This window comes from Dipodomys spectabilis, unplaced genomic scaffold (genome assembly GCF_019054845.1).
Source record: "Dipodomys spectabilis isolate Male_0828 unplaced genomic scaffold, ASM1905484v1 ptg000009l, whole genome shotgun sequence".
Classification (NCBI taxonomy): domain Eukaryota; kingdom Metazoa; phylum Chordata; class Mammalia; order Rodentia; family Heteromyidae; genus Dipodomys; species Dipodomys spectabilis.
Genome location: NW_024870686.1, coordinates 14,510,718 through 14,536,238, shown reverse-complemented (window position 1 = coordinate 14,536,238; position 25,521 = coordinate 14,510,718). Strand labels below are relative to the sequence as shown.

General features: G+C 38.9%; 1 protein-coding gene across 1 annotated transcript; it reads right to left on the bottom strand.

Moving 5' to 3' along the window:
* Positions 1–3,588: 3,588 nt before the first annotated feature.
* Triml2 (tripartite motif family like 2) lies at positions 3,589–17,235 on the bottom strand. Its single transcript, XM_042701267.1, has 6 exons — positions 16,753–17,235; positions 14,221–14,412; positions 12,157–12,387; positions 8,437–8,459; positions 8,195–8,295; positions 3,589–5,999 (listed from the first exon to the last, which is right to left on the bottom strand). The coding sequence occupies exons 1-6, from the start codon at positions 16,999–17,001 to the stop codon at positions 5,473–5,475; spliced, it is 1,323 nt and encodes a 440-aa protein (XP_042557201.1). The 5' UTR covers positions 17,002–17,235; the 3' UTR covers positions 3,589–5,472.
* Between the last annotated feature and the right edge of the window lie 8,286 nt (positions 17,236–25,521).

Here is a 25,521-nt window from a genome sequence, read left to right as displayed (position 1 = left end):
GAGGATCCTGGTTCAAAGCCCACCACTCAGAAAAATAGAAGTGGTGCTGTGGCTCAAGCGGTGAGTGCTTGCCTTGAGCTGAAGAGCTGAGGGATAGTGCCCAGGCCAAGTGCAAGCCCCATGACTACAATAATAATAATAATAACCAAAATTTTCAAAGTAATTCTCACCATCCATATTCAAACTAATGCTTCCAACTTATTTGTAGCTATTCAAATGGCAAATAGCCTAGCAACACAAGTCTTCAGCTAAACACAAGATAAAGGAGACATTTTAGGGTATCTGGGGACAAAGTCTGTCACTGGGTAACTTATTAAGGGGCTCTGTGCCAATTCCAAGTTGGAAAAGCTTTATACATTTTTCTTCTCTCTTCTTAAAAATTCATTGTTTAGAGAATAATTCCCTGTATTAGTTTGTTTTTATCTTATAAAGTTGCTCATATGTGCCAACTTCTATAAGTCTACAGCAATTAAATGTTTACTGATTCATTTTTAAAACCATATTTCACTTTATTTGCTCAAGATTGAATCATTTATGAAAAAAGTGCCATGGGTCTTCACTGTCTTGACTTTTTTGGTTTGCTTTGTCTTATTTTTTCTCCTTAATTCAGTGGTTTTCCATTTTTTCCCTTCTAAAAGCGTATGGGTCCTTCTTTCCTTTTTCTTTCTTTCTTCCTTCCTTCTACTCTTTCCTTCACTCTTTCTCTTTCGTGTGTGTGTGTGTGTGTGTGTGTGTGTGTGTGTGTGTGTGTGCATGCACCCTGGTACTGGGCTGTAACTCAGGACTTCATGCATTCTTGGCTATTTTGTTCAAAGAAGATACTCTACCGTTTGAGCTATGTATGCTTCTACTTCCTAGATTTTCATAGGACAATCATAAATGTTGATAACATTTCAGTCAGAAAACCCAAAAAAATCCTTCCTAGAATAGTTGTCATAGAAATAATTTAATATTCCTGTCTTTTGACATGCAAATTTTCTCAGTTATCTGAAAGTAAAATAGCACACCATTTACCCAGTCTTCATTCTTTTAATTTAATTTACATTTTTACCAAAAAAAAAAAAAACATACTTTACTAAGATCAAAAAGTACATACATAGTGTATTTTAAAAATCAAAGCACAGGGCTGGGAAGGTGGCTCAGTGGTAGAGTGCTTGCCTTGCATGCATGAGGCCCTGGGTTCGATTCCTCAGCACCTCATAAACGGAAAAAGCTGGAAGTGGCACTGTGGCTCAAGTGGTAGAGCACTAGCCTTGAGTTAAAGAGCTGAGGGACAGTGCCCAGGCCCAGAATTCAGGCCAACGACCTGCAAAAAAAAAAAAAAAAAAAAAATCAAAGCAAAACTACAGATCCAAAACTATCTCTTCTCTCTAGCTACATAGGCACAAGGAATATTCAGCTTAGTTCACTCTTGAATTTGCATGATATTTTAAACTTTCAGTTTTAGGTATTATCAAGTTTTCGATTATGAAACAAAGATTGACACTCTTTACTCTCTATGGCCAACTTCCCTTCACTATCATTTCATTATATTGTATTCATACTATTTGATAAAATCATTTTCTACCTCATATGTGAACAAAATTATCTAGAGCTGAGCAAATAAGCTCTTCACTAATCAACAACTTAGTTTTTTTTTTTTTTTCTTTTAATTTAATTTTATTTGTGAACATACTGTACAGAGGAGTTACAGTTACATGGGCAGGATAATGCGTACATTTCTTACCAAGCATTGCAGCCTCCTCCTTTGTTTACCCTTCACATCCCTTCCCAGCCTCCCCCCTCCCCCCCTAATCCCAATCCTTCTCCTTCCTCCCCCCCCAGCCCCCCCTTCCCCCCCCCCCCCCCACCAACGAACAACTTAGTTTTTTTTAAGTGAAGATTATAATTATCTCATTTTTCTATGTTTAATTTTTCCTTTTTTTAACATACCAAATGCAAATTCATTCCCATACTTTCCTATGGGTTTATAAAACATTTCTTAATATAGTCAAACATCTATCAGATAATCAGTTCTATTGACTTTTTTTTTTTAAGGTATCTTGTGTGAATCTCCTGTCCTTGGCTTGATCTTCTGCTAGCTGTTGCTGTAATCTTGGAAATTTTCTCTATCATTTTGGTAATGCCTTCATCTTTTATTTTCAAATATTCAGGAGACATAATCAGTAAAACATAATAGCCAATGGATCATGATGAAATATTGTAGGTGTACATGCTAGAGAAGTCGATTTCATTAAAAATCTATCATCTTGACAAAACAAACAGTTCCTTAGACAAATTATACTTCAAAGCTCTCAAGTCAAACTGGTTCATCTGCTCATTAATGTCAGGAATCAGTTTTGTTCTTTCTTGTAAAATAAATACCTGGCATATGGCAATTGCTTAATGAATATTTGTTGGTTGTCTTATTTACTATTCAAAGCCCTTGGCACAGGGAGTTTATAATCCAGAAAAAGAAGGTAAATAAATTAAATGAGTAGCATGAATTCAGGTAATCCTTAAGGCTATGAAGAAAATAATGAATGGTAAGAGTTTATGGAGTGAGAGGCAGGATTAGGGAGAGTATTTAGGGAATGGTTTTCTCTGAGCATGTTTGAGGAAGGCAAGATTGGAAGAGAAATAAGAGGAAGTAAAGAAATTGACATGAATGACAGAACTTGGACTAATGTAATAAAAAGAAAGGAAAAAAATCTTAATGGATTTAACAGAGAATGGGAGCAAAGCAAATTTGGAGTCAATGATGATTTCAAAGTGCATCATCAAAGTCAGATCTCAACGTTTATATAAAGCTTGGGACTCCTAAGAGGTTGGCAACTTTAGAAATTCAGTAGGCTCTGATTGAACCCATAAAGAAACATGTCAAAAACATTGATAGAGGACAGAACCATGTGGGCCTAAGAGTCTTTATTAGAGGACAGCTTGGTTTATAATAGATTCAGGGAGAGTTAAAGTAAAAAAGGGAAGCTAATGTAATAATTTGGAAGTATGAAAGAGGTTTAAGTTAAGTAAATAAGTTTTTATTTTTATGAAACAATTCATCTTGACCAGGATTCCACATAAATGTAACTGTACTCTGAAAGCAAATTGAAATCAATAAAAACATGGGTCAGGAGGGAAAGATGCTCATAAGCATCTTTTTTTAAGGAGGTAGAGAATGTTGTATTCCTCCTTCACATCCCCAACATACTACGAACTCAGAAATTACTTTTTCTGTTTGAGCAATCATCCGCAACAGGCAGAGAATTCACTTGTCTATAAGCTCCCAGATTAAACTTCATTGTTATTTGAAACTTTGACTCTTATCAGGATAGCTTTCAGCTACAGAAGTTCTACATGACAAAGAATAATGACAAGAGTTGTAAAGATCCGCATAGGGACCCTTCCCTCCCCCAATCCACCCGCTTTTCCAAACAGGTATTTAGAATGGCCACATAGCTCTCCTACCTGAGACAAGAAACACAATTACTGGGACATCTTTAGCTGATTAGGCTGTGTCTTAGGCTGAACACAAGGTCCATTAAAACACTCAGAAGAAAAAAAAAGGCTTATTCAAGTAAGGTTTTAACCTGTATTTCATTCAAAATTTTATTATACAAATGTAAACACATTTAAAAAATATTTTACAGAAATATTTCCCTCAATTGCATTTAAAAATGTAGATTTAACTATTAAAATTCTTGTTGTTTCATTTTTGAGACCTGGTATCACTATTATCTATCCAGGCTAGTCCTTCTGCCTCTACCTCCCAAATGCTGGGAATACAGGTATGAGCTACTCCATCTGGCTTTAACTTTCCTATCTTTGCCAACCTCCAGTTACTTTCACCTTCCCCTCCAGGCAACCTCAGTCATCTGACCTTGAATACCTTTATGTAGATAAATCTGTGAATAGAGACTGTTTTTTTCAAGGATTTGGAGCTATCACTATTTGGTGATTGTGAACTTATTGGCTCTATTTCCACCTCAACAAAACTAAGGAAAAAGGTCTCTGCGAGTTAAAAGAACTACTTTAGGTAACAAGAAGCACTTGGAATTGTATCTGGTAGATAGCAAGTCTACAAGAAATTATTATTTTAAAAATGTATGTAATTTCACATTTAATATCTTTTCTTTTTATACTTCCTACTGCATTAATTTATTGCTATCTATTGCTATGTGGAGGTAAGTTCTGTCTCACACTTGATACTCTCCAGGGCAGAAGTTTCATTCTCTTTAAGCACTTCATAATTTGTCAAGACAACAACTAAAATACAACTATCTCCATCTATTCTCATTGCCTACCTATATCCTTTTTTTTTTTTTAAGTTTCAGAGTCTCGTTGATAGTGTTTTATCACTTTCCACTCAGGAAATCCAACAAATCAAAGTTTTAAATTCTTTCTCTAGTCCTCATGAATTGATGTTCTCTTTATCTTGTTATACAAGATTAAAAAAAAAAAACACTTCTTTCTTCTTCTTTGAGCCTCAAATAGATTGTTTCAGCCAAACTACCATTTCTTTCAGTTAAGAACAAGCCATCTTCCTAAAACAACCTCTAATTGGTAATCTTGAACTATAGTATGCAGGCTAGCCTGTGACTTATGAGGTTACAAACAAGGTTCATCCAAGTTTGCTTCCTACTACTTCTAGTCTACAACATCACCTCCCTATCTTTACCTTTTGAAATGTAAACTTGCAGGCCGCACAAAAAGCTAGGGCCACTGAGCACACCAACTATCATTGTCTATTTCTTACTTTATTGTTTCTTCTGGTACCAGGAGTTGAGGTACATAAAGTTGAGAAGTTTAAAAAAAAAAGAAAAGAAATATTTTAGAAGTTGTTAACATTTTTAAGAAGTCAATTTAAGGTGTGTCTCTAGTAGTCAAATAAACAAGACTATAATTATCTAGATCCACCATGATAGTCTATTCATTCAAAAGCTTCCCTGATCTATCAGAGTATACGTGCGTATTTACAGAGGGAGACACCTCCTTGCTATCAGATAAAAATCTCCAGGGAGATTGCTACTCTTCTTTACACGTAAGGATAAGTGCTAAGAAGCCTTGAAACTCACTGTTAGCAATAAGATGTTTCAATGTGACCACTTTCATTCAGTATGACCCTAGATGGCTACACTCATAGCATCTTGTTTTTTAGTCTTGAATATACTTAAGTCTGCCTGTGTTTTCAGAAATATGTCTATAGTCCTTCCCATTGCTAGTACTAAGATCTTCAGACTCTTAATATTTCTTCTCTACTATCTCCTGTTCATGATGCGCACACACTTGTTGTTCTAATTAGTGTATAGAGTTGTTATTATAATTTATAATACAATCTCTTCCATTAAACAGGTGTTGGAAACCACATCAATGCCAGGGATTTGGAGTATCACATTGAATTACTTTAGATAATTACTTCATAGAGATTTGCCCTTAGTTTTCTGATCTCCTGTGATCTTATATTTAGCAGGAGATGAAGAGTTCATTGTAAACATTTCAGACAGTGAGAGAATCTGAATTCAAGTCTCCACTTGAAGTACAAAGAGCAAACACAGGCTTAATATTTCCTTGGAAGGTGAGGTGAGAGAAATGATAAATGAGGGAGCTCTCTGTCACGTCGTAGAATGACAGCTGCCCATACTCGTAGTCGAGGAAGACTCCAACTCTATGCGTTTGCTTCCCCCAGTAGATCTTTTTTAAAGGAGGAAAGACCCATGAGGTGTAATCAGTCCCCATCATGGATCCCATGAGTAAGACTTTATTTCCAGATGCTTCCATCCTGTTGCCCTTTCTGTCTGTAACACTGCATATACCCAGTTGCCACCTGGATGCCATTTCCACATTCACCTCCCAGTAGTGCTTCCCCGAGGAAAAGCTCTCTGCAGCACACACAGTGGCACTAAAGTCACACCTCCATGGCTTTCCAGGCACATCCTGCTGGATATTTCTGAGTCTCACACTTTTCAGGTTCTTGGATAAGACCAGGGAGGGATGAGCTGTTTCAGGATCCAAAGTTATATGTCCTGCAGGGACAGAAAAGTTGAGTTAGGAAAGTTAGGAAATATCAGATATGGTTTCTTATTTTCAGGAACTTCCCAATGGTTGAGCACAGCCTCAGGCACCGACATAGCAGAGACCAATTAAGGAGAGCACAGGAATTGAGGAGACTCAAGAAATGAACATCGGGGAACCATGAAGTTAATGCAATTGTGCAAAGGGACACAATCGAACGAGAGAGAGAGAGAAAAACAACAGCAGCAACAACAAAATAATGAATAGGTCAAGGAGAGGTTTACAACTCCCATCAACTCAGAGTCTTTAAAATTGCCCTTGTAGTCTGCCCCCATAGATATGACCTGGGATATAACCTGTTTCCTGAAGATCTTTTCTAAGGCAGAAATCCTGCTTGCTACCTACTATAAAAATGTTCACCCACAGAGTCAGGCACCAGTGGCTCACACTTATAATCCTAGCTACTCAGGAAGCTGAGATCTGAGGATCGTGGTTCAAAGCCAGCCCTGGCAAGAAAGTCTGTGAGACTCATATCTCCAATGAACCACCAGAAAACCGGAAGAGGTGCTATGGCTCAAGAAGTAGCGTGCTCACCCGGGGCTGAAGAGCTCAGGGACAGCACCCAGGCCCAGAGTTCAAGCCCCATGCCCAAACAAACAAACAAAAACCAACAGTTGACCCACGACTTTTCTGTCATTTGATCATTCTATTCATTTTCAATATTCCAAGTGTGGTATAAACTCCTAAAACTGCAAATAGCGTTCACTTAATCTTAAGTAATTCAAAGTAGCACTTACTAGTGAAGGCTAGAAATCCAGTAAGAATCACCCAGGGGAAAAAAAAAATCAAACCAAAACCAAGTTCACTGAGATTTTTTTTTTATACTTGGTGCAAAGCGGTTTTTGACTTTTTCATATCTCAGATTATTTCTTCTCTTACCTTTCTGCTTAACACCCAAATATTGTGATTTTTTTCAGGGTTTGATCATGAGTTCCTTCTTTTTATGACTTGTATTCTCTGCCTGAGAAGACCTCACATAGCCTAATTTTCAATGTTTTCTATACCTCCTGACTTACTACATAAACAAACTGTGAGATACTAACTAGTTGGATATGAAGAGAATTTCAAGCATAACACAGCCAAAATAAAACTCCAACCCCAATCTCTATTGCTTTTTTTTTTTTTTTGGTCAGTTGTGGGGCTTGAACTCTGGGCCTGGGCGCTGTCCCTCAGGTCCTCAGCTCAAGGAACACTCTACCAGTTGAGCCACACCATCACTTCTGGTTTTCTGGTGGTTTATTGGCAATAAGAGTCTCATGGACTTTCCTGCCTAGTGTGGCTTTGAACCGTAATACTCAGATCTTAGCTTCCTAGTTGTTAGGATCAAAGGCATGAGCCACAGGTGCCCAGCTCTCAGTCTCTATTTCTTAATAAATTGTACCCTGTTGCTTTAGTTGATGATGGTTATATTATCAGAAGAAATACTGTATTTTTTAAATTAAATTCCTCTAACATCTAATCTAGGAGTGAGTGAGTTCTTCTAGCCACATGCTTTAATCTTTAAATTATAAGTTCTATACTCTTAGCATCTTTTTAAATTTATTATCTATCTATCTATCTATCTATCTATCTATCTATCTATCTATCTATCTATCTATCTATCTATCTATCTATTTATTTTTGCCAGTCCTGGAGTTTGAACTCAGGGCCTGGGCACTGTCCCTGAGCTTCTTTTGCTCAAGGCTAGCACTCTACCATTTGAACCACAGCATCTCTTCTGGCTTTTTCTGTTTTCTGTGGTACTGAGGAATCGAACTCAGGTCTTCATGCATGCTAGGCAAGCATCTTTAAAAGACTAACAGAAATAATAGTATGTATAGAGTGTAGAATCAGGGAGTATAATTCAGTGGTTATATGTGCAAAGAGACTGTGGTTTGAATCCTCAATACACTTGTACACACACAACCACTGACACCATCACAGCTGACACTCTACTCCTACTTAAGCCACACTTCCAGTCTGGAATGTTTTTGGTTACTTGGACAGAGATCTGGCTTTGAACCACAAGTCTACATCTCAGCCTTGGAAGTAGGTAGGATTATAGACATGAGCTACTGTCACCCAGCCTAGAATCTACTTTCATCTGTAGTAATATGATCAGTTGGTTCTCAAACATACTTATAGTTGTGGACATGTGTCAACTCACTTTGGAACACTGCTAGCATTTTGCTCATTCCTTTTATCTGGCAAGAACTCAGGTCTGTGATATGAGCAGACTTTAGGCACTGAAGCAATAGTGACTCACTCCTGTTGAAAAAATAAATGACAATCTCAGTTACCTGTACAGGCCACAGTTCCCTCCCCATCCCTTCCCAGCATACCCAACCCATGTATGCTGAATATATAAGACTTTGGGTTCAGATTCAGTATCTCCAAATGAAAACTTACCTTTCTAAATTATATCTTGCATTCTAGGGGGGAAAAGAAACAAAGTTATTATGACTGTCCTATTGGAGCCAAGCATTTTAAGTGTGGAACCCATGAAAATATTCACCCTTATAATTTGAACTTTATATTTCCTTGGAATTTCTTCAGACTCAGAGTGCCAATTTTTAAATATCAAATATTAACATGGATTAAGAAAACATCAGAAATAATGCTCAAAATGCCTTTGCTATATTCTGAGGCAAAACATTTTGCCTCTACCTCACCTCAACCATCTGATTCAGCACAGTCATCTTTTAGAATTGCCTACATATTTGTGTTCTTTGTTAGAATGGTAAGATGTGAGCAGATGGAGGTGTCCACTAGACCAACACCATAGTGGGGCCAAGTGAGGAGCTGAGTATAATTGGGTCACACCTGCTCACATCCAGAAATAAGCTTGGCTTTAGAATTGAATTGATGTACAAACATCAACATATATAAATAGCTTTAGAAATGTGTATATATGTGTAAATATGTACATACATATATATATGTATGTACACACACACACACACACACACACACACACACACACATAATCATATAATTTGTACCCTATTCTGGAGTTTGAATTCAGGGCCTAGTCACTGTCTTTGAGCTTTTGTGTTCAAGGCTAGTGCTCTACCTCTTGAGTCAATGCTCCACTTTTGGCTTTTTGCTGGTTAATTGGAGACAAAATTGTTATATACTTTCCCACCTAGGTTGGCTTCAAACCATAATCCTCAAATATCAGCCTCCTGAATAGCAATGTTTATGGGTGCTGAGCTTATAGTTAAGTGTAATTAACTAAGAGATAGGCTTTTCAAATTAGTCTATTACATAGACCTGAAAAAGGGATATAAGTAGTCTTTCAAAGCTGGTGGCTCACGCCCATAAACCTAGCTACTTAGAAGGCTGAGATCTGAAGATAGTGGTTCAAAGCCAGCCCAGGCAGGAAAATCCGTGAGACTCTTATCTCCAATAAACCACCAGAAAATCGGAAGTGGCACTGTGGCTCAAGTGGTAGAGCACTCACCTTGAGTTGAAGAGCTCAGGGACAGCACCCAGGCCCAGAGTTCAAGCCCTATGACTGACCAAAAAAAAAAAAAAAAAAGATCGTTTTTAAAATTTTAAACATAAAATTGTCTGCTCAGGCTGCTATAACATAATAGTAGATTATATATCTTATTGTAGTCTGGAGCCTGAGAACTTTTAGATCAAAGTCCTGGCTACATCTGGTGCCTGGTGAGGCAGCTGTGACCTCAATCTAACCTCGATGGTAAAACAGGGGTAAGGCTTTTGGTGGCATTTAAGAGGTATTATTTAAGTACTCATTCAGGAGAGCTCCCCCAGAAGCCAGTAAGCCAATCAGCACCCAAAGTTCTATCTCCTAACACTATTCTCTCCAAGGTGAGGACATCAATATATATATGCATACATGCATGCATGTATGTATGTATGTACATATACATAAATTCCCAGGGACATACAAATATTCAACTCCCAGAAAATACTTACACCCTTGTATCTCAAGGAAAGCCACTGGTTCCCTGCAGTAACTACTATAAACCTGCTGGTTACTGTGCCTGTGATTTTGGATTCTCTTTGTTTTGTTTTCTTCCAGAGAAAAATCTGTGAGTATTAGGAAATACTTACATACTTCCATGTATTATTTTCCCCATAAAATGCAATGAAAAAGTCATTCTGCATTTTTCTCTTTCCAGTAAATGAAATTATCACAAGGTATTATTTTAGCATCCACAGAAGTGATTAAGTTTTTATGGTTTGTAGACCATCACATTGAGTAGATGTATCACACTTTAATTATTTACACGGTTGAAGCACGTATCAATTCAAACTTCCTGTTGATAATTTTAAAGTATGAGAACACCTTTCAGGAAGTAGCACTCCATTAAGTATACTTTTATAGCCATTCACAAAGCTTTCCACAGTTAAATTTACTTTCAGCCAATGCATAAAAACAAAAACTGTACATATATATGTATATATAGTAATGTTTAAATCTATTTTCTCAAAAAAATGTTTTTAGGGGTACTGGGGTTTGAACTCAAAGCCCTGAAGTGCTAGGCAAGTGCTCTACCACTCAAGCCATGCTTCCTCTCTGTTTCTTTAGTTATTTTTCAGTAAGATCTCACGTTCTTGTGGGGGACTGGCCTGAAATCACCATCTTCCTAATTACACATCCTAATGTAGCTGGGGTTACATTTGTGTACCTTTTGCCCAGCTTAGTTGAAAGATAAGAGTCTCATTTCTTTCTTTCTTTCTTTCTTTTTTTTTAAATGGGGGATGGGGGATAGGCTGGCTAGCCTCAAACTATGAGCTTCCTGATCTTTGTCTTTTGAGTAGTTGGGATTACAGGCATAAGCTATCACACAGCCACCCCACATTTATCAGTTCTTGATAGTAAAACCATTCAAGCTGGGTGTGGTGGCTAGCACCAGTCATCCCAGCTACCTAAGAGTCTGATTGGGAGGAGTTCAGTTCCAGGCCAGCCCAGATAAAGAAGTTTACAAAACTCCATTTCATACGATCATATAGCTGGACCTGGAGGTACACACTTGTCATTTCAGGTTTGGTCTGAAATAGGATTGTGATCTGGTCTAGTTCAGGCGAAGAGTACAACTTTGGCTTAAAAATAATCAAAGGTCTAGAGGTAGAGTTGCCTACCTAGCAAGTGTGTAGCCCTGAGTTCAAAAAAGAAAAAAAAAAAGGAAAAAATAAAATTTTTTTTTCTCTTATTTATTTTATGTTTATGTGGTACTGAGGAATCGAACCCAGGATTTATGCATGCATGCTGAGCAAGCACTCTACCACTAGACCACATTCCCATTCCCCCAAATAAAAATCTTTTTAATATGGAATATATTATCATTCTCTGTAGCCACACTGTTTAAGAACACACTAGAACTTATTATACCTTTCTATCTATAATTTAGCTCTCATTAGTCAACTTTCCCAATGCTGTCCTCTCACTTTGGTGACCACCAGATTTCACAAGAGTGAAATGGCATTCATTTTTCATTCCCTGGTTTATTTCACCTAACCTAATAACCTCCAATTCAACCCAACTTGTTACAAATAGGAATGAACAAATAAGGACAGGGGCTGGGCCCTGTCTCTAAGCTCCTTTTGCTCAAGGCTAGCATTTAGTATTTGAGACAGAGCTGACTTCTTGTTTCTTGAGCGGTTAATTGGAGATGAGAGTCTCAAGGACTTTTCCTCATCGGCTGTCTTTGAACCTCAATCCTCAGATCTCAGCCTCTTGATTAGATAGGATTACAGGTATGAGCCACTGGTGACCAGCATGATTTCATCTTTTTATGACTGAAGAGTATACTGCTGAGTGAAGGCACCACATTTTTTTTTTTTTTAAGTCCATTCATCAATTGATGATGGAAACTTAGGTTGCTTCTATCTTGGGGGAGTGGAGGGTGCTGTTGTGAACAGTGTCTATACACTGTTGTTGGATTATGTGACAGTAGTATTTTCAGTTGAGAAACCTCTCCAGTTTCCCACAATGGCTCGACTAGTAGTGGTACACCTTCCCACCAACAGTGTGCAGAACGCCTTCAGCCAATGGACAATGGCTGTTGAGTCTTGGTGTATGGTGGGAGATCACTAACCTGGCATTCTGGGAAGGTCCCCTAAGAGCTGAACCCCTTCTCTTTCCCCGGCTCATACCTGCAGTAGTGATGAGGCAGGTTCTTTGCACTCCTTCTCCAGCTCAGTGATGATCCTCTGGAGGCTGCATTGCTGCTCTGAGACCCGGGCCTCGCTCTCCTTCAGTTTAGTCATGTTCTCTCGGGTCAAACAGCTCAGTCTCCGCAGAAGCACTTCTTTATTACTACTCAACATCTGGTGCCTTTGCTTGCTGCCTAATTCAACCATGTCTTCACAAGCTTGTTTTTCTGCCTGCCACCGCAGAATTGGAAATAATCAATTAAGTCCATGAAACCCTTCTCTATGAATCAGAACACCTCTACCTACCAAGTCTTTGATACTTACTGTTCTAACATTTGAGACGGATGTGTGTGCATATAGTCTATTGACTCAGATTACCCCCTGCATCTCAAAGACATCCCTTCCATTTTTTCTGTGGCATTTTATGTATTTAAGTTATTTTGTTTTGTTTTTTTTTTTTTAAATTTTATGCCAGTTCTGTGGCTTGAACTCAGGGCTTAGGTGCTGTCCTTGAGCTTGTTTTGCTAAAAGATTAGTGCTCTACCACTCTGAGGCACAGCTCTACTTCTGGCTTTTATTTTGGTAGTCAATTGAAAATAAAAGTCTTAAAGATTTTACTGCCTGGGCTGGCTTTGAACCTTGAGCCTCAGATTTTAGCCTCTGGAGTAGCTAAGATTATAAGCCTAAATCACTAATGCATGGCTGCTATGGCATTTTATACAGAAAGCTTCATACTTACATTACCAAATTAATTAAAACTATTGTAAATTAATTAAAATCAATTGCATCAATCACATTTAGCCACTGATATCCATTTTCTTTTTACGCTTCTAAATGAACTCCACCCAGACACAAGAGTACATAATTGCGCTATTTAAGAAAAAGAATGAGTGGTGACTTGTTATTCTCTATTGTTAACCTGACAACTTGCATTTTTCTGGTGACTGTTCCTTATTCACAAACACAAAACCATTGTTTCCTTTGTACATGGTAAGTTAGTTACTCCGTATGATGTGACCAGTATGGCTGATTTGGGGAATCTCATATTGATAGATATAGACTGTATCAATAAGCATGAGTGATAGTGTGGTAATAATGCTGACTACTTATCAATCACTTCAAATATAGAAGGTATTTTTCAGTAGTCTTTCTCTAGATTATTATTTGCTTAAATCACTGGTTTTGATCTTCAGGACTAAAAGAAAAAGAAAGAAAAGAAAACTCACAACAATTTAATTAACTAGGGACCATTGATATCTTGTTATCTCCATTTTATAGTAAAAGAAACAGAGTCACAGGATAGATGACAGATAGTAGAACTCAAGTAGGAACTCTATTTATTAATGTGCCTTTAAAAGTTAATTCTGACTTCTGACTCTATGTGAAACTCAATGTACGGTGTTTCTGCGTGTTTGTGTGTGTATGTGTGTGTGTGTGTGTGTGGCTGTGGCTGTGGCTGTACTGGGATTTATACTCAGGGCCTTGCTCTTGCTTGTCTTGATTGGTAGGCTGGCTTCCTACTAGTTGAGCCATGACTCCAGCCTGTCCTGGTTTTTTGGGGATGGAATTGAATCAACTTCTCTGCCAAGTTGGCTTCAAACCAAGATCTGTCAGATCTCATCTCCAGAATATCTAGGATTACAAGCATGAGCCACCATCAGTTTATCTGTGTCTTTTGATAGGGCAGTGAAGTACATTTACAATATAACACAGTACTATAAGGTACACATTAATTTATGGATATATTTTACTTTACTCATGCCTTTTTATATTCCTGTGAAGATAAATTCATAAATAGAATAGTTACGTGGTAAAGAGACATTCCATATTCCAATGAGTACCATTTTGTGATTTTTCATATTGATTGATATAGACTGTGTAATGTTTTAACAGTAATAATAATGCCTATTTATTGATTGTAGAACCAGAATTGCTAAGTGGGTATACAGATGCATTTGACACATCTGGGATTGGCACTGGATATTTTAGGAAACTGACCTAATGTTCTGGTTTTCCTTCACTTATTTCTTAAATATTATGAGGATATTGTTCTCAAAATCTTACCTGCAGTGCTTCCTGGGATTTCTCCAGCTCAGTGGAAAATCTAATCCGTTGATTCTGCTTAGCTTTTCTCAAGTTCAAGTCAAATTTGCACCCTTGCAGTCTCAGCAAGCTCAGCTCATTCTCTTCAGTCAACAACCGGAACCTTAGCCCATATTCAGACTCAATTATCTCTGTAAGATTCTGCTCCTCTTCCTTTCTCAAGTAGAAATAAATGACAGATTTCAGGTGAAACATGACAGCCTGGCCACATACCCACACTTCGTTGCCATCTGTAACCACAGTATAAAAGTAAGAAAATACAAGGCATAGAGTTTTTGTTGTTGTTGCTGTTGTTTTTAAAGGTATAAATACAGAAAACAGAGGGAGTTTGAGTCCATCAGTGGGATATCAACCCAACCTTAAAACACGGAATGCAGATAAAAGAATGTTCACTGATTTAGAGATGCTAAGGAAGTTAAGTCTCTGACTAAAGAAAAAGAGAAATGTTAAAATTAGGAGGTATTTATGAATGGGATTTACTAATGCTTTTGATGGAAGATGGAGTCAAGGACAGAAGATACCCAAGTTTTTATAGTAAGCAACTAGAAAATGGAGTTATCAAAATATAGAAGGAAAAAGTATAAATAAGGCAGATTGGGTTTTTTTGTTTGTTTGGTTGGTTTTGGTAGTTCTTGGGTTTGACCTCAGGACTTGTGCTTGCTAGACAGGCTCTCTACCACTGAGCCATACCTCTATCAGAAAATCAGGAACTCAAAGTTTAGGCTAGGATATATTGAACATAAAACTTTTCCATTTGTAAGCCTGAGTTAGAGATAGATAGCCATTTTAGAAAATATATTTAATCTTATGAAACTCAATGGAATCAAAATTATCAAGATGATAATTTATCCTCAGCTCTTTTATGACTATGTCACCATCACCTGGTTCTGATTATTGTAATTGTTGCTTTCCACCTAGGATTTTTTTTACCCTCCTGTAATCTATTTTCATACTTTTCAATGATTTCCTTTATTTAAAGTTATGTATCTGATATGATTGGAACTATTGATTGATTGATTGATTATGCTGGTCCTGGCACTGGAACTATGGGCTTGCACATTATCCACTGTCCTGGAACTTTTTTTCTCATAGGTGCTTCTTTATCATCCAGCTTTTTGGTACTTAATTGGAGACAAGAAATAGTCTAGAGTTTCCTGCCCTAGATAGTTTTGAGATGAGATCCTTAGAGATGTGAGGATCATGATTCAAAGCCAGTCCAGGAAGGAAAGTCTATGACACTCTTATCGCCAATTAACCACCAGAAAACTGGAAGTGGCACGGTGGGTCAAGTGGTAGAATGCTTGCCTTGAGCCAAAAAGTTCATGGACAGGGATCAGGTCCTGAGTTCAAGCCCCATGATGGACAAGAAAAAAAGAAAAAGAAAAAGACAAGAAAGAAAGAAAATGGATATTTCAGTCTCCTGAGAACCTAGAATTACATCTGTCTTGAGAATAAATTCTACAAGGTCAAGCTCCTTTTTTGCAATGTCAAATACTTAGGCTCTCACACAATCCCTGGCAAATCGGGGGTCCTCACTACTGATTGACTCTGTGTGTATGTGTGTGTGTGTGTGTGTGTACAAATGTGTATATAGACAAATATACACACACGTATATATACAGAGAGAGAGATAGATTTGTTTTGAGCACATATCACTAAGCAATTCTTCTCCCTTATAATTACCAAGTGGACATTTGTATTCTTTAAAAATTGGGAGAAAGCCTATAATCTGAGATGCCTAGAGCACAATAGAGTTAAGTATAAAGACATGGTTTCAAATTAGAAATGAATTGTGAGAAACAGATGGCAAGTCCTTAATTTAGGTAGCCATTCGTAAACTGATCTTTGAAGAATTTCACAATTTACAAGCAGCCCCATTTTAGAGAATAGGGGATATATTTTCCTGTATCATTGTTTAAAATGTTATTAATCTTTTTAAATTCTTTCCAACAAAGATGGCAACTGCCCACCTCATTACCAATTTAGTATAATTTGTAGTTCTCTTACCTGAGCAAAGTCCAGCATACTGTTATATTTAAAACATGTTTGCAAAAACAAATGTTCAGTAGAAACAAGTGGAAGAAAGGAAGGAAGGAGCAAAGATGGAAAGAGAAAGAAAGAGAAGGAAGGAAGGAAGGAAGGAAGGAAGGAAGGGAGGAAGGAAGGGAAGGGAAGGGAAGGGAAGGAAGGGAAGGGAAGGGAAGGGAAGGAAGGAAGAAGAGAAGGGGAAAAGAACAACAATAAGATTGCACTTTCTTTTCTGCAAACTTTCTTTTCTTTGGTCATCTTTCAATTGAAATTTTAATGTTTTTTATTGGCTCTGAAGAGGTTTTATACACACACATACAATCACAATATTAGCATTCTTCGGTCTATGGATTTCAAATAATTTTTTCCTGCTTTGTCATTTGTCTTTTGCCTTTGTTTACAATATCTTATCTGATTTCTAACACTACTGGTAATTTTCTCCCAGGAATCAAGATAAGCACTGACCTGAATCATCTTCATTCTGTCTTGCTCATCAGCCAGGATACTTCTGGCCACTTCAAGCTTCTCCCTTAGTGCAGTCAGTATTTCCTGGAACAATTTCCTGGCCTTCTCAGCAGCCTCTTGTATTCCGTAGACCAGGTGACGGTGGTGCTCCAGGGACTGGAAGCATTTGTTGCAAAGTGTAATTTGGTCTTCATCACAGAACAGACGGAGTGGTTCCTGGTGGACTTCACAATACTCATCCTCTGCCATGTTGTGCTGTGACTCGGGCCCTACTCTTCAGCTTTTGTCTACTGTGGAATGCTTTCTTGTACAGTGAACAGTTACAGGGGAGATTTCCTTCAGGTTGTGTAGCGGGCAGACTTCAGAACTTCAGGGTTCACAGTGAAGGATCCAAGATCAAGGAGAAAGCACCTGCAAGCAGTGCAGGTCAGCACTTTCTGTGTTCTTCAAGTGCCACAAACTTTGCAGTCACATGGGGCAGGAGAGCCAAATTCCTTCAGTATCCCTAGATCAGAGGACCTCTCTCAAGTTTTCTGACAACCTTAAGCAACAGCGTGATCATTAATGACAAGCAACAGCATAGCCCAACAGCTCTCCATAAGTCATTCAAAAAGAAGTGCTCAGTGGAAGGCTCAATCCTAAAACAGCTCAGAGGACACCAATTTAAGAACACACTCACATCCACCCCAGCACTGAGAAAAAGCCAGAAAGTAAGTCATTCCTTACATATTTCTTAAAGATAAAGAGCAAAATTTAAGGAGACACTTGCTTCTCCTCAGCACATGAGCACAAGAGCCTAAGTCTTAGGTGTATCCTCAAATTTGGCACTTAAATGACCAGAGCTTGACTAATCCTAACAGGTTTGGTGACTTGCATGGATGAAACCATGAGGGAGTTAAGAATCAATACAGATGGGCTGAATTTGATCAAAGTATAGTATATAAATGTGGTAACTTGTCACAATGAAGCCCTCTCTTTTTCACAATTAACTGTGTTAATTGTGTTCTGGTAGCTCATGCCTGTAATCCTAGCAACTTGGGAGGTTAAGATCGGAGGATCTCCATTCAAATCCAGCCCATGAAGGAAAGTCCAAGAGACTTTTTTTTTTGGGGGGGGGGGAGGGGGCCCGGTCGTGGGGCCTGGGCGCTGTCCCTCAATTCTTCAGCTCAAGGCTAGCGCTCTACCACTTGAGCCACAGTGTCACTTCCGGCTTTTTTTTCTTCCTGCTTATGTGGTGCTGAGGAATCGAACCCAGGGCCTCAGGCGTGCAAGGCAAGCGCTCTACCACTGAGCCACCTTCCCAGCCCCCTCCAAGAGACTTTTAACTCAAACGAATACCCCAAAAGCTAAAAGTAAAGATGTGGCTCAAGTGCTAGGACATCAACTTTGAGCAAAAAGGCACAGCACCCAGGCCTGGAGTTCAGGCCTCAGAACTTGGCATAAGAAAAAGAGTGAGAGAGAGAGGGGGGGGGTTTACCCCTATTCAGATTCCCCTGCTCAGTTACGACAATTGACTCTGCCTGGCTGCCTAGAGGAGCAGATTCTTTGACCAGCTATCAAGGAGACACAAACGATTTCCTTCTTACCTGACCAGCGTGGTTCTCCGACAGTTGGCTGGGTACAATGGGTTCTCGGTTATCTCCAAAGTGTAGGTTCAGAAGACTACAAGGAAGAATTCTCTTGTCCACATCCTATCATCTCCCCCTCCCCCCCACAGAGATTTCATTCTTCTGTAAAGATTTTGGTACCACCCACCTAATTTAAATCTTTCACCTAGAACCCGGAACTCATTTGCAATTGATAGCTAAGCAGCCCTCAACACACAAAAAAATTCTTAGAATCTCAACTCCAAATTTCCTGAACACAATGGAGGCCATCCTTTCAATAACTTAGCTATGTTCTTCCCATTTTATGTTTGTGTGTGTGTATATGTACCCACACACACACACTCCAACCCTCTTAATGAATTAGTACACTACTATTTTAAAACCCATATTGTGTTTCTAATCACTACCTATTTGCATAAGATTAAGATCCAGATGGTTTACCAGTTTCAAGCAATCTGCCCCTCCCTTACTCTCCTCCAATCTCACCTATAGATTCCTATCCTTTGCTGTTTTGTTTTGCTACCCCAGACTGCAGTGCTTGGTGTTTGTAATACTGGCTCCCTTTTCTTTCTTTCCTTTACTTCTCAGTTTCAAATATTAATTCCACTGTGAGACCTGACTGGACTATTAAATGTGAAATACTTCCTATTATTAACACTCTATTGGTATTTAAATGAATTTATCCTTCTGTGAACAGGTTCACTTGTAAGTCACTCTCCATCAGAATTAAACTCCTCTGATACCATGCATCTACAGCTGATATGCCATAGTTTTAGCAAGTGCTTCTAAAATATTTTATGAAAAAAAAAACAATTTACACCAACCAGCAGAAATTAAACAGAGAAATCAGAGGACAGAATAAACATTGCATGTCATCAAAAGCAGAAAACTGGATAACAACTGCACTAAATTCATGCTGGTCTTAATCTTGTTTCGCCTCATTTTATATTTTTTTTCTCTGTTTTTGCTTCTTTTAGTTTTTCATTCATGTGTGTGTGTGTGTCTGTAATTTCAGAGGTACTAAAATCAAGTTGGCAATTTGAAGAAAAGCATGATAAAGTTCTTGATAAATATTGAGGAAAAACTCACCTACTTTCTCTGTAATCCTGAGAATTTCCTTCGGGGAAAACAGCAAGAGCAGTGAAGTGTGAAGGGTTTTTTACCAATTACTAGCTCCAGTCCCTCCACTTCATAATCAAGTAAGCATCCAGAAAGTTTCAAGACATCCCAAAAGCTACCAGATTTTGGAGAGCTATTTTCACTTATCTGTGTTTCTTGGTCCCACCTCCAAGGTCTCAGACACAGTAACTCTAAGGTGGGGTCTGATAATTAACATTCATTTTGTTTCTCTGCCAAGTCCGGAACAAAGTCTAACTAGAGTGGAGTCTGGTGATTTGCATTTATTTTGTTTCTCTCTAAAATCTAATGTAATATCTAATTTTTCATAGCCCCTTGATAAATGTGTTTTTATTTTTATTTTATTTTTAAAATCTGATCTGAAATGTCTTTAAGTAGCTTACAAAGGGGTTTCAATTCAACATGTCAATTATTATGTTGTGTTTCACTTTTCTTTTTGGTGCCAGTTTGGGGGCTTGAACTCGGAATCTTGGTGTTTGCTATCTCTGAGCATCTTTTTGCTCAAGGCTAGTGAAGAACGTAAAAATATATAGACAGCACCTAACAGCCATTTTCGCTTCTGTACTTTTGCTTGCTAAAAACTCTGCTTAAGCCTTGAGGAGTGGAGTAAAAGAGGAAGAAAACTGGACTGACCTCATCAAAGTAGGCAAGCACCCCCTGAATGAATTTATTAAAAGGCATGGAGTAACATTAATGCTTAATGTAATAGAAATTAGAAGTTATGATTATTAACCGCTCATTTTTGCTTCTGTGCGAATTGCTTTGTGCTAGATGATTTTATGGTTTTTGTATGATTTTAACTGTGACTGGTTTTAGTTACTCAGTAGTGGAATGTCAGCCTGGGAGCCCAGAGTTGCTTAGTAAAAGACTTCAAAGGCTTTACAGCCTTGACCAAGGGAGCAAAGTCCTCAGAATCATACCCCCCCAAAGCTGCAACGCCCCTCCCGGAGGCCGGGGCAGTAAGGCCCTAGGGAAGAAATATAATGTTTTAAGAAACCTAAGCAACTCCATTTTTGTTTAACACTCCATCTCAGTTCTGCGACTTGACTCGTGATCCACTTTTGCCCCAATGCTAGGAATTTATGACAGAAAGCCATACACAATTCTTGGAGCCATAGATGATGTTTGCTTAAGGCAGGTGTTAGCCCCCAAATGGTGTTGCCCCCCCCCCCTCCCCCCCAGCCACCTAGGACTAAGTTTCTAACCAACCCATTCTTCAGAGCCCGGGGCAAGACATGCCATGCATTCTGTTGGTCCGGGTGTGACTCGTAACCGTTTTCTGTCAAGCTATGGACCAAGGACATTTTTCTGTAAAGGTCAACCATTGCTTTAAATGTAAATGTTAACCAATCATGTAATTTCTTATGTAAAAGTTCCTTAAAGTTGTTTGATCAATACTATAAAAACTGTGGTGATTCTATGTTCAGGGCCTCTTAGCGTCACCGGTTACCATGTGCGAGGAGGACCAAGCTCGAGCTTGCAATAAACCGGCTCTTTGTTGCTTACATTGATCATGGTCTTCTAGGGGTCCCCGAATTTTGGTATAACACTAGTACTCTGCTACTGGTGGCTTTTTTTTTTTTTTTGGAAGAGGTTAATTGGAGGTTAGAGTGTCACATACTTTTCTGCCGGCTGTCTTTGAACCAGGATCCTCAGATCTCAGACTCTGGAGTAGCTAGGATTACAAGTGTGAACCACTGGTGTCCAGTTCTTATGTATATTCTTAAATGAATCTCATGGGGTGACAAATTATCCAGAAGAAAGCCTTCAAGCTATACCTTGTAATTCTTTGTGTTTTCTCCTTACCTTAAGCTTACTTAAGCTGTCATTTTTTTATACTATTGAATCATGTTTCACTTCACTGTTTGCTGAAAGTCTGCAGCAGGAATATTAATTAGATTATTTGCACATAGACAATTAAGAGTGAAGATAACTTCCTGTCTGAGGAATTGGTGCTTATTGGCAGCCACAACAGACTCTGGGAAAGTTGATATTTAGTCTCAGTTTGCTCAATGAGCTCAGTTCTTGAAAGGGTTTTGTTTTTCCCGAGGATCAAACAACAGTTCCCTGATAACTAAATATCCCTGCTTTTGTTGTTGTTGTTTTTTTTTTTTATCTGTTGGCAACAGAAAATTCTTCTACTTGACTACTGCTTCATAAAATGAGTGGATTCTTATAACCCAAGTGGCCTCCTGGACAGACTTTATTCATCCACTAAGTTCCCCGAGTTTTACCATTTCAAAGGAGATTCCATAGCTTTGTCTCCCCCCCCCCCCATTTCCTAATCTTGTTTCTTAACCTTAAGGAGGCAGAGTGGTGGGAAGAGCATACCTGCATTATTTTTTTTTACTTTCTGATTTTAACCTGAGTCTGGCCTTTGGAGAACCTTCATCTATCTGTTTTTCATCAATTAATGCCAAATTTCATATTTCTATAAATTATTTCCTTGTCCTTTTAAAATGTCAATCCAATGTTTTGCTAGTTTATCTGAAATTTAAATTATTATACATAATGTGACGTTTTCCTATGGATAGAGTAATATTGCATGGAGCAAAGATCATTTTTAAAATGCAGAGTCTTTTAGACACCTCTCTTTTTTCCCCACCTTTCCCCCTCAGCCTGAGATCATCTGTGTTATGTGAAGATGCTTTTATTGTGGACATGTTTTTATTTTATTTATTTTATTTTATTTTATTTTGTCAGTCGTGGGGCTTGAACTCTGGGCCTGGGCACTATCCCTCAGCTCTTCAGCTCAAAGGTAGCGCTCTACCACTTGAGCCACAGCACCACTTCCGGTTTTCTGAGTGGTTTATTGGAAATAAGAGTCTCACTGTCTTTCCTGCCCAGGCTGGCTTTGAACTGTGATCCTTAGATCTCAGCCTCCTGAGTTGCTAGGATTACATGCATGAGCCATTAGTGCCTGGCTCTCTGTGAAACTCTTCTCTCCAGTTAATCACCAGGAAACTGGAAGTGGTGCTGTGGCTCAAGTGGTAGAATGCTTGCCTTATGCTGAAGAGCTTAGAGACAGTGCCCAGGCCCAGAGTTCAAGCCCCATGACTGATCTTTAAAAAAATAAAATAAGAAAGCTCCTGATATTATTTTAAGGCTTGAACCCAGAGCTTCAAGCCCTAATTAGACTTTTTTTTTCCCCTCAAGGCTACCACTTGAGATATACCTCCATTCTTAGCTTTGTGCTGGTAAATTGGAGATCAGAGTCTCAGATTTGCCTGTTACACTCGGCTTTGAACTGGGATCCTCAGACCTCAGCCTCCTGAGTAGTTGAGATTACTGGCATGAGCCACCAGTGCCCAGTTTTACCTCAAGACTCTTTTAACAGTTCAATCATGCTCATTAGCCATAAGGCCATCACCACCCCAGTAGTCTAAGCTCAGCTTCCAGAGAGTAGAACAAACAGGGATCCTGCCATGAGGAGTTGTACTTGGTACTTCTGACACTTGTTCTGCAACTTGCTTGAGTCTGCTGCCTCCTCCTGGTTCAGTGAGAGATAGACATGGGTGTGTGGGGGTGGGGAGGTTAGTGACCCCAGTGACCAGGACAGCATCTCTCGGTCTCAGGGTTGTTCCAACCATTAGAAGCAGGGCTTACCTTTCACTAACTTACTTCCTTATCTCTGAGTCGTCCCTAGTCAGTTTAATTGTTTCCTTTACATTTGCATTTAAGGATTAAACAATTATGCCTGGCCTCAGGGGGCAGATCAGTTGTTAAATTGTTGCTGGCGTAAATCAGGCCTTCTCATTTACATCTGGCCTAATTGGTTTGCTTTTACTTTTTTGGTAAGGAAATTAATGGTCCTAGGTAAGAACCTCAAAAGAAATGCTAAGAGATCACTTGCACCAGAGGATTTCAACTGGGGACACACCCTCTTCCTGCAATTACAGTGAATTCGCTTCAGAAACAAACAGGCTGGCTTTCGCTGGCGTCCATCCTTTCTGAGAGCAGTACGTTTCTCACTTTGTCAAAAGCATTGTCTAATTGATGAAGTTAGACTTAATGGATTCTCTCTCACTCCATTTCTGACACTGGCCTTGGCTTTCTACATTTTGTATTTAAAAAAAATTTTTTTTGCACCATCTGCAGAATGGGAATTAACCAGTCCCATATTTTGTAGGCCTGTGAGTCCTGTATGAGAGCTTGTATGCAAGATGCACAGGACAGAGAAATTTCTCTCTGGAAAGAGTAGTCTTTCTTTCCTCTCTGGATTCAGAGCCACTCATTGCAGCCACCAGAAACATTTCTTTCCTAAATGAAAGGGTGAGCAACAGGAGTGGTGATAGAGATTATGCAGATGGATTACTGGGTGTGGGAAATAATAAGCAGTTGTATACCTCTTTAATGTCAGTCCTATGCATGTTAATAAAGGAGTAACTATACAATTGTGGCTATGAGGCACATTTTCAGCTTTTATTAATGTAGTCATTATCTTGAAATTTGCAGAAACACTGCTGTCTTTCTATAATATTAGAAAGAAATCTATTTCTTCAGTCTGTCTGTAGTAGAGCTAAGTTATCAAGAGATTAGAGAATGGTTTGCAGCCTGGCACTGGCCACATAGGCTAAAAATCTCAGGACTGGGGCTCAAAGTTGGTGAAACTCTTCTCCAATTAACTAGCACAAGGTTGTAAGTGGAGATGTGGTCCTGTGGCAGAGTGCCAGTCTTGAGTGAAAAAGCTAAGGGACAGCACCCAGGCCCCAAGTTCAAGCCCAATATCTGCATGTAAGTACACATGCATGCATACGCGCATGTGTGCACACACACGCGCACACACACACACACACACACACACACACAACTACTTTATACTCACCATCGTTAAGTGAATTGCATCCTCACACTTCACGTGAAATAGGAGTTGACAAACCTGTTCTACACCTCAAAAGTCAGCATCTGTAATTGAAGATAGAAGAAAACTCACTGATGGGCTGGGAAGGTGGCTCAGTAGTAGAGCGCTTGCCTTGCATGCATGAGGCCCTGGGTTCAATTCCTCAGCACCACATAAGCCAGAAGTGGCGCTGTGGCTCAAGTGGTAGAGCGCTAGCCTTGAGCTGAATAGCTCAGGGGACAGTGCTCAGACCTAGAGTTCAGGCCCCACGACCAGACCCAAAAAAACCCCAAAACCCCAAACCAAAAAAACTCACTGAAAGCTGGTATATGTGCATGTGTGAAACACCTCTTTGTAACTCTTGAACAATGAACACACAGTAAAAACAATGAATGACAGGAATGTAAAACAGGTCCTATCGAGGGTGAGGGTGTTACTAACAGGGGGAGAGTAAATGGAGACAGTGAAGTGGTGGGTATGGTCCAAATAGTTTATGTATGCTTGGTAAAATCAAGCAGTGAAGCTTACTGAAAATGGTTTGGGAATGGGGGAAGGGAGAGAAGGGCGAGTGATAGCTTGAGCGAGGCCACACAAGCTACATCTTATGCATATGCGGACATAGCAAATCGACACTCCCATGTACAACCCACTGGTGCTAATAAAAAATGTGGGGGCAATAGCACGTCTCTCAGGACCTGGCAGTTGGGTTGTTAAAAGATGACTGGCATTGTGTGTTAAAAGGGACTATCTAGATGACTGACTTTGAAAAAAGAAAATGCAGCTTTATGAATTGACTTTATTAGAAGTGTTACTGTGACGACATTAATTCAAATGGAAACCTTTATGCTGCAAAAATACCTTTACAAATCAGGATGTTAGTCTTGGGAAACCTAATGCAGTAGAGGTGATTGATTAAATCCCACCCTGACCAAATATAGTTTTTTGTTTGCCTAGCCATAGTTGGAAGTTGCAATTGGTAAAGGATGGTAAGAGGTAAACAATAGCAACAAGTTCATTTTATCCATCTTCTCTCAGGTCCGTGAGGGAAATCCACTCCAGATCTACCTCCATCATTATTGTCTTTCTTTCTTTCTTTCTTTCTTTCTTTCTTTCTTTCTTTCTTTCTTTCTTTCTTTCTTTCTTTCTTTCTTTCTTTCTTTCTTTCTTTCTTTCTTTCTTTCTCTC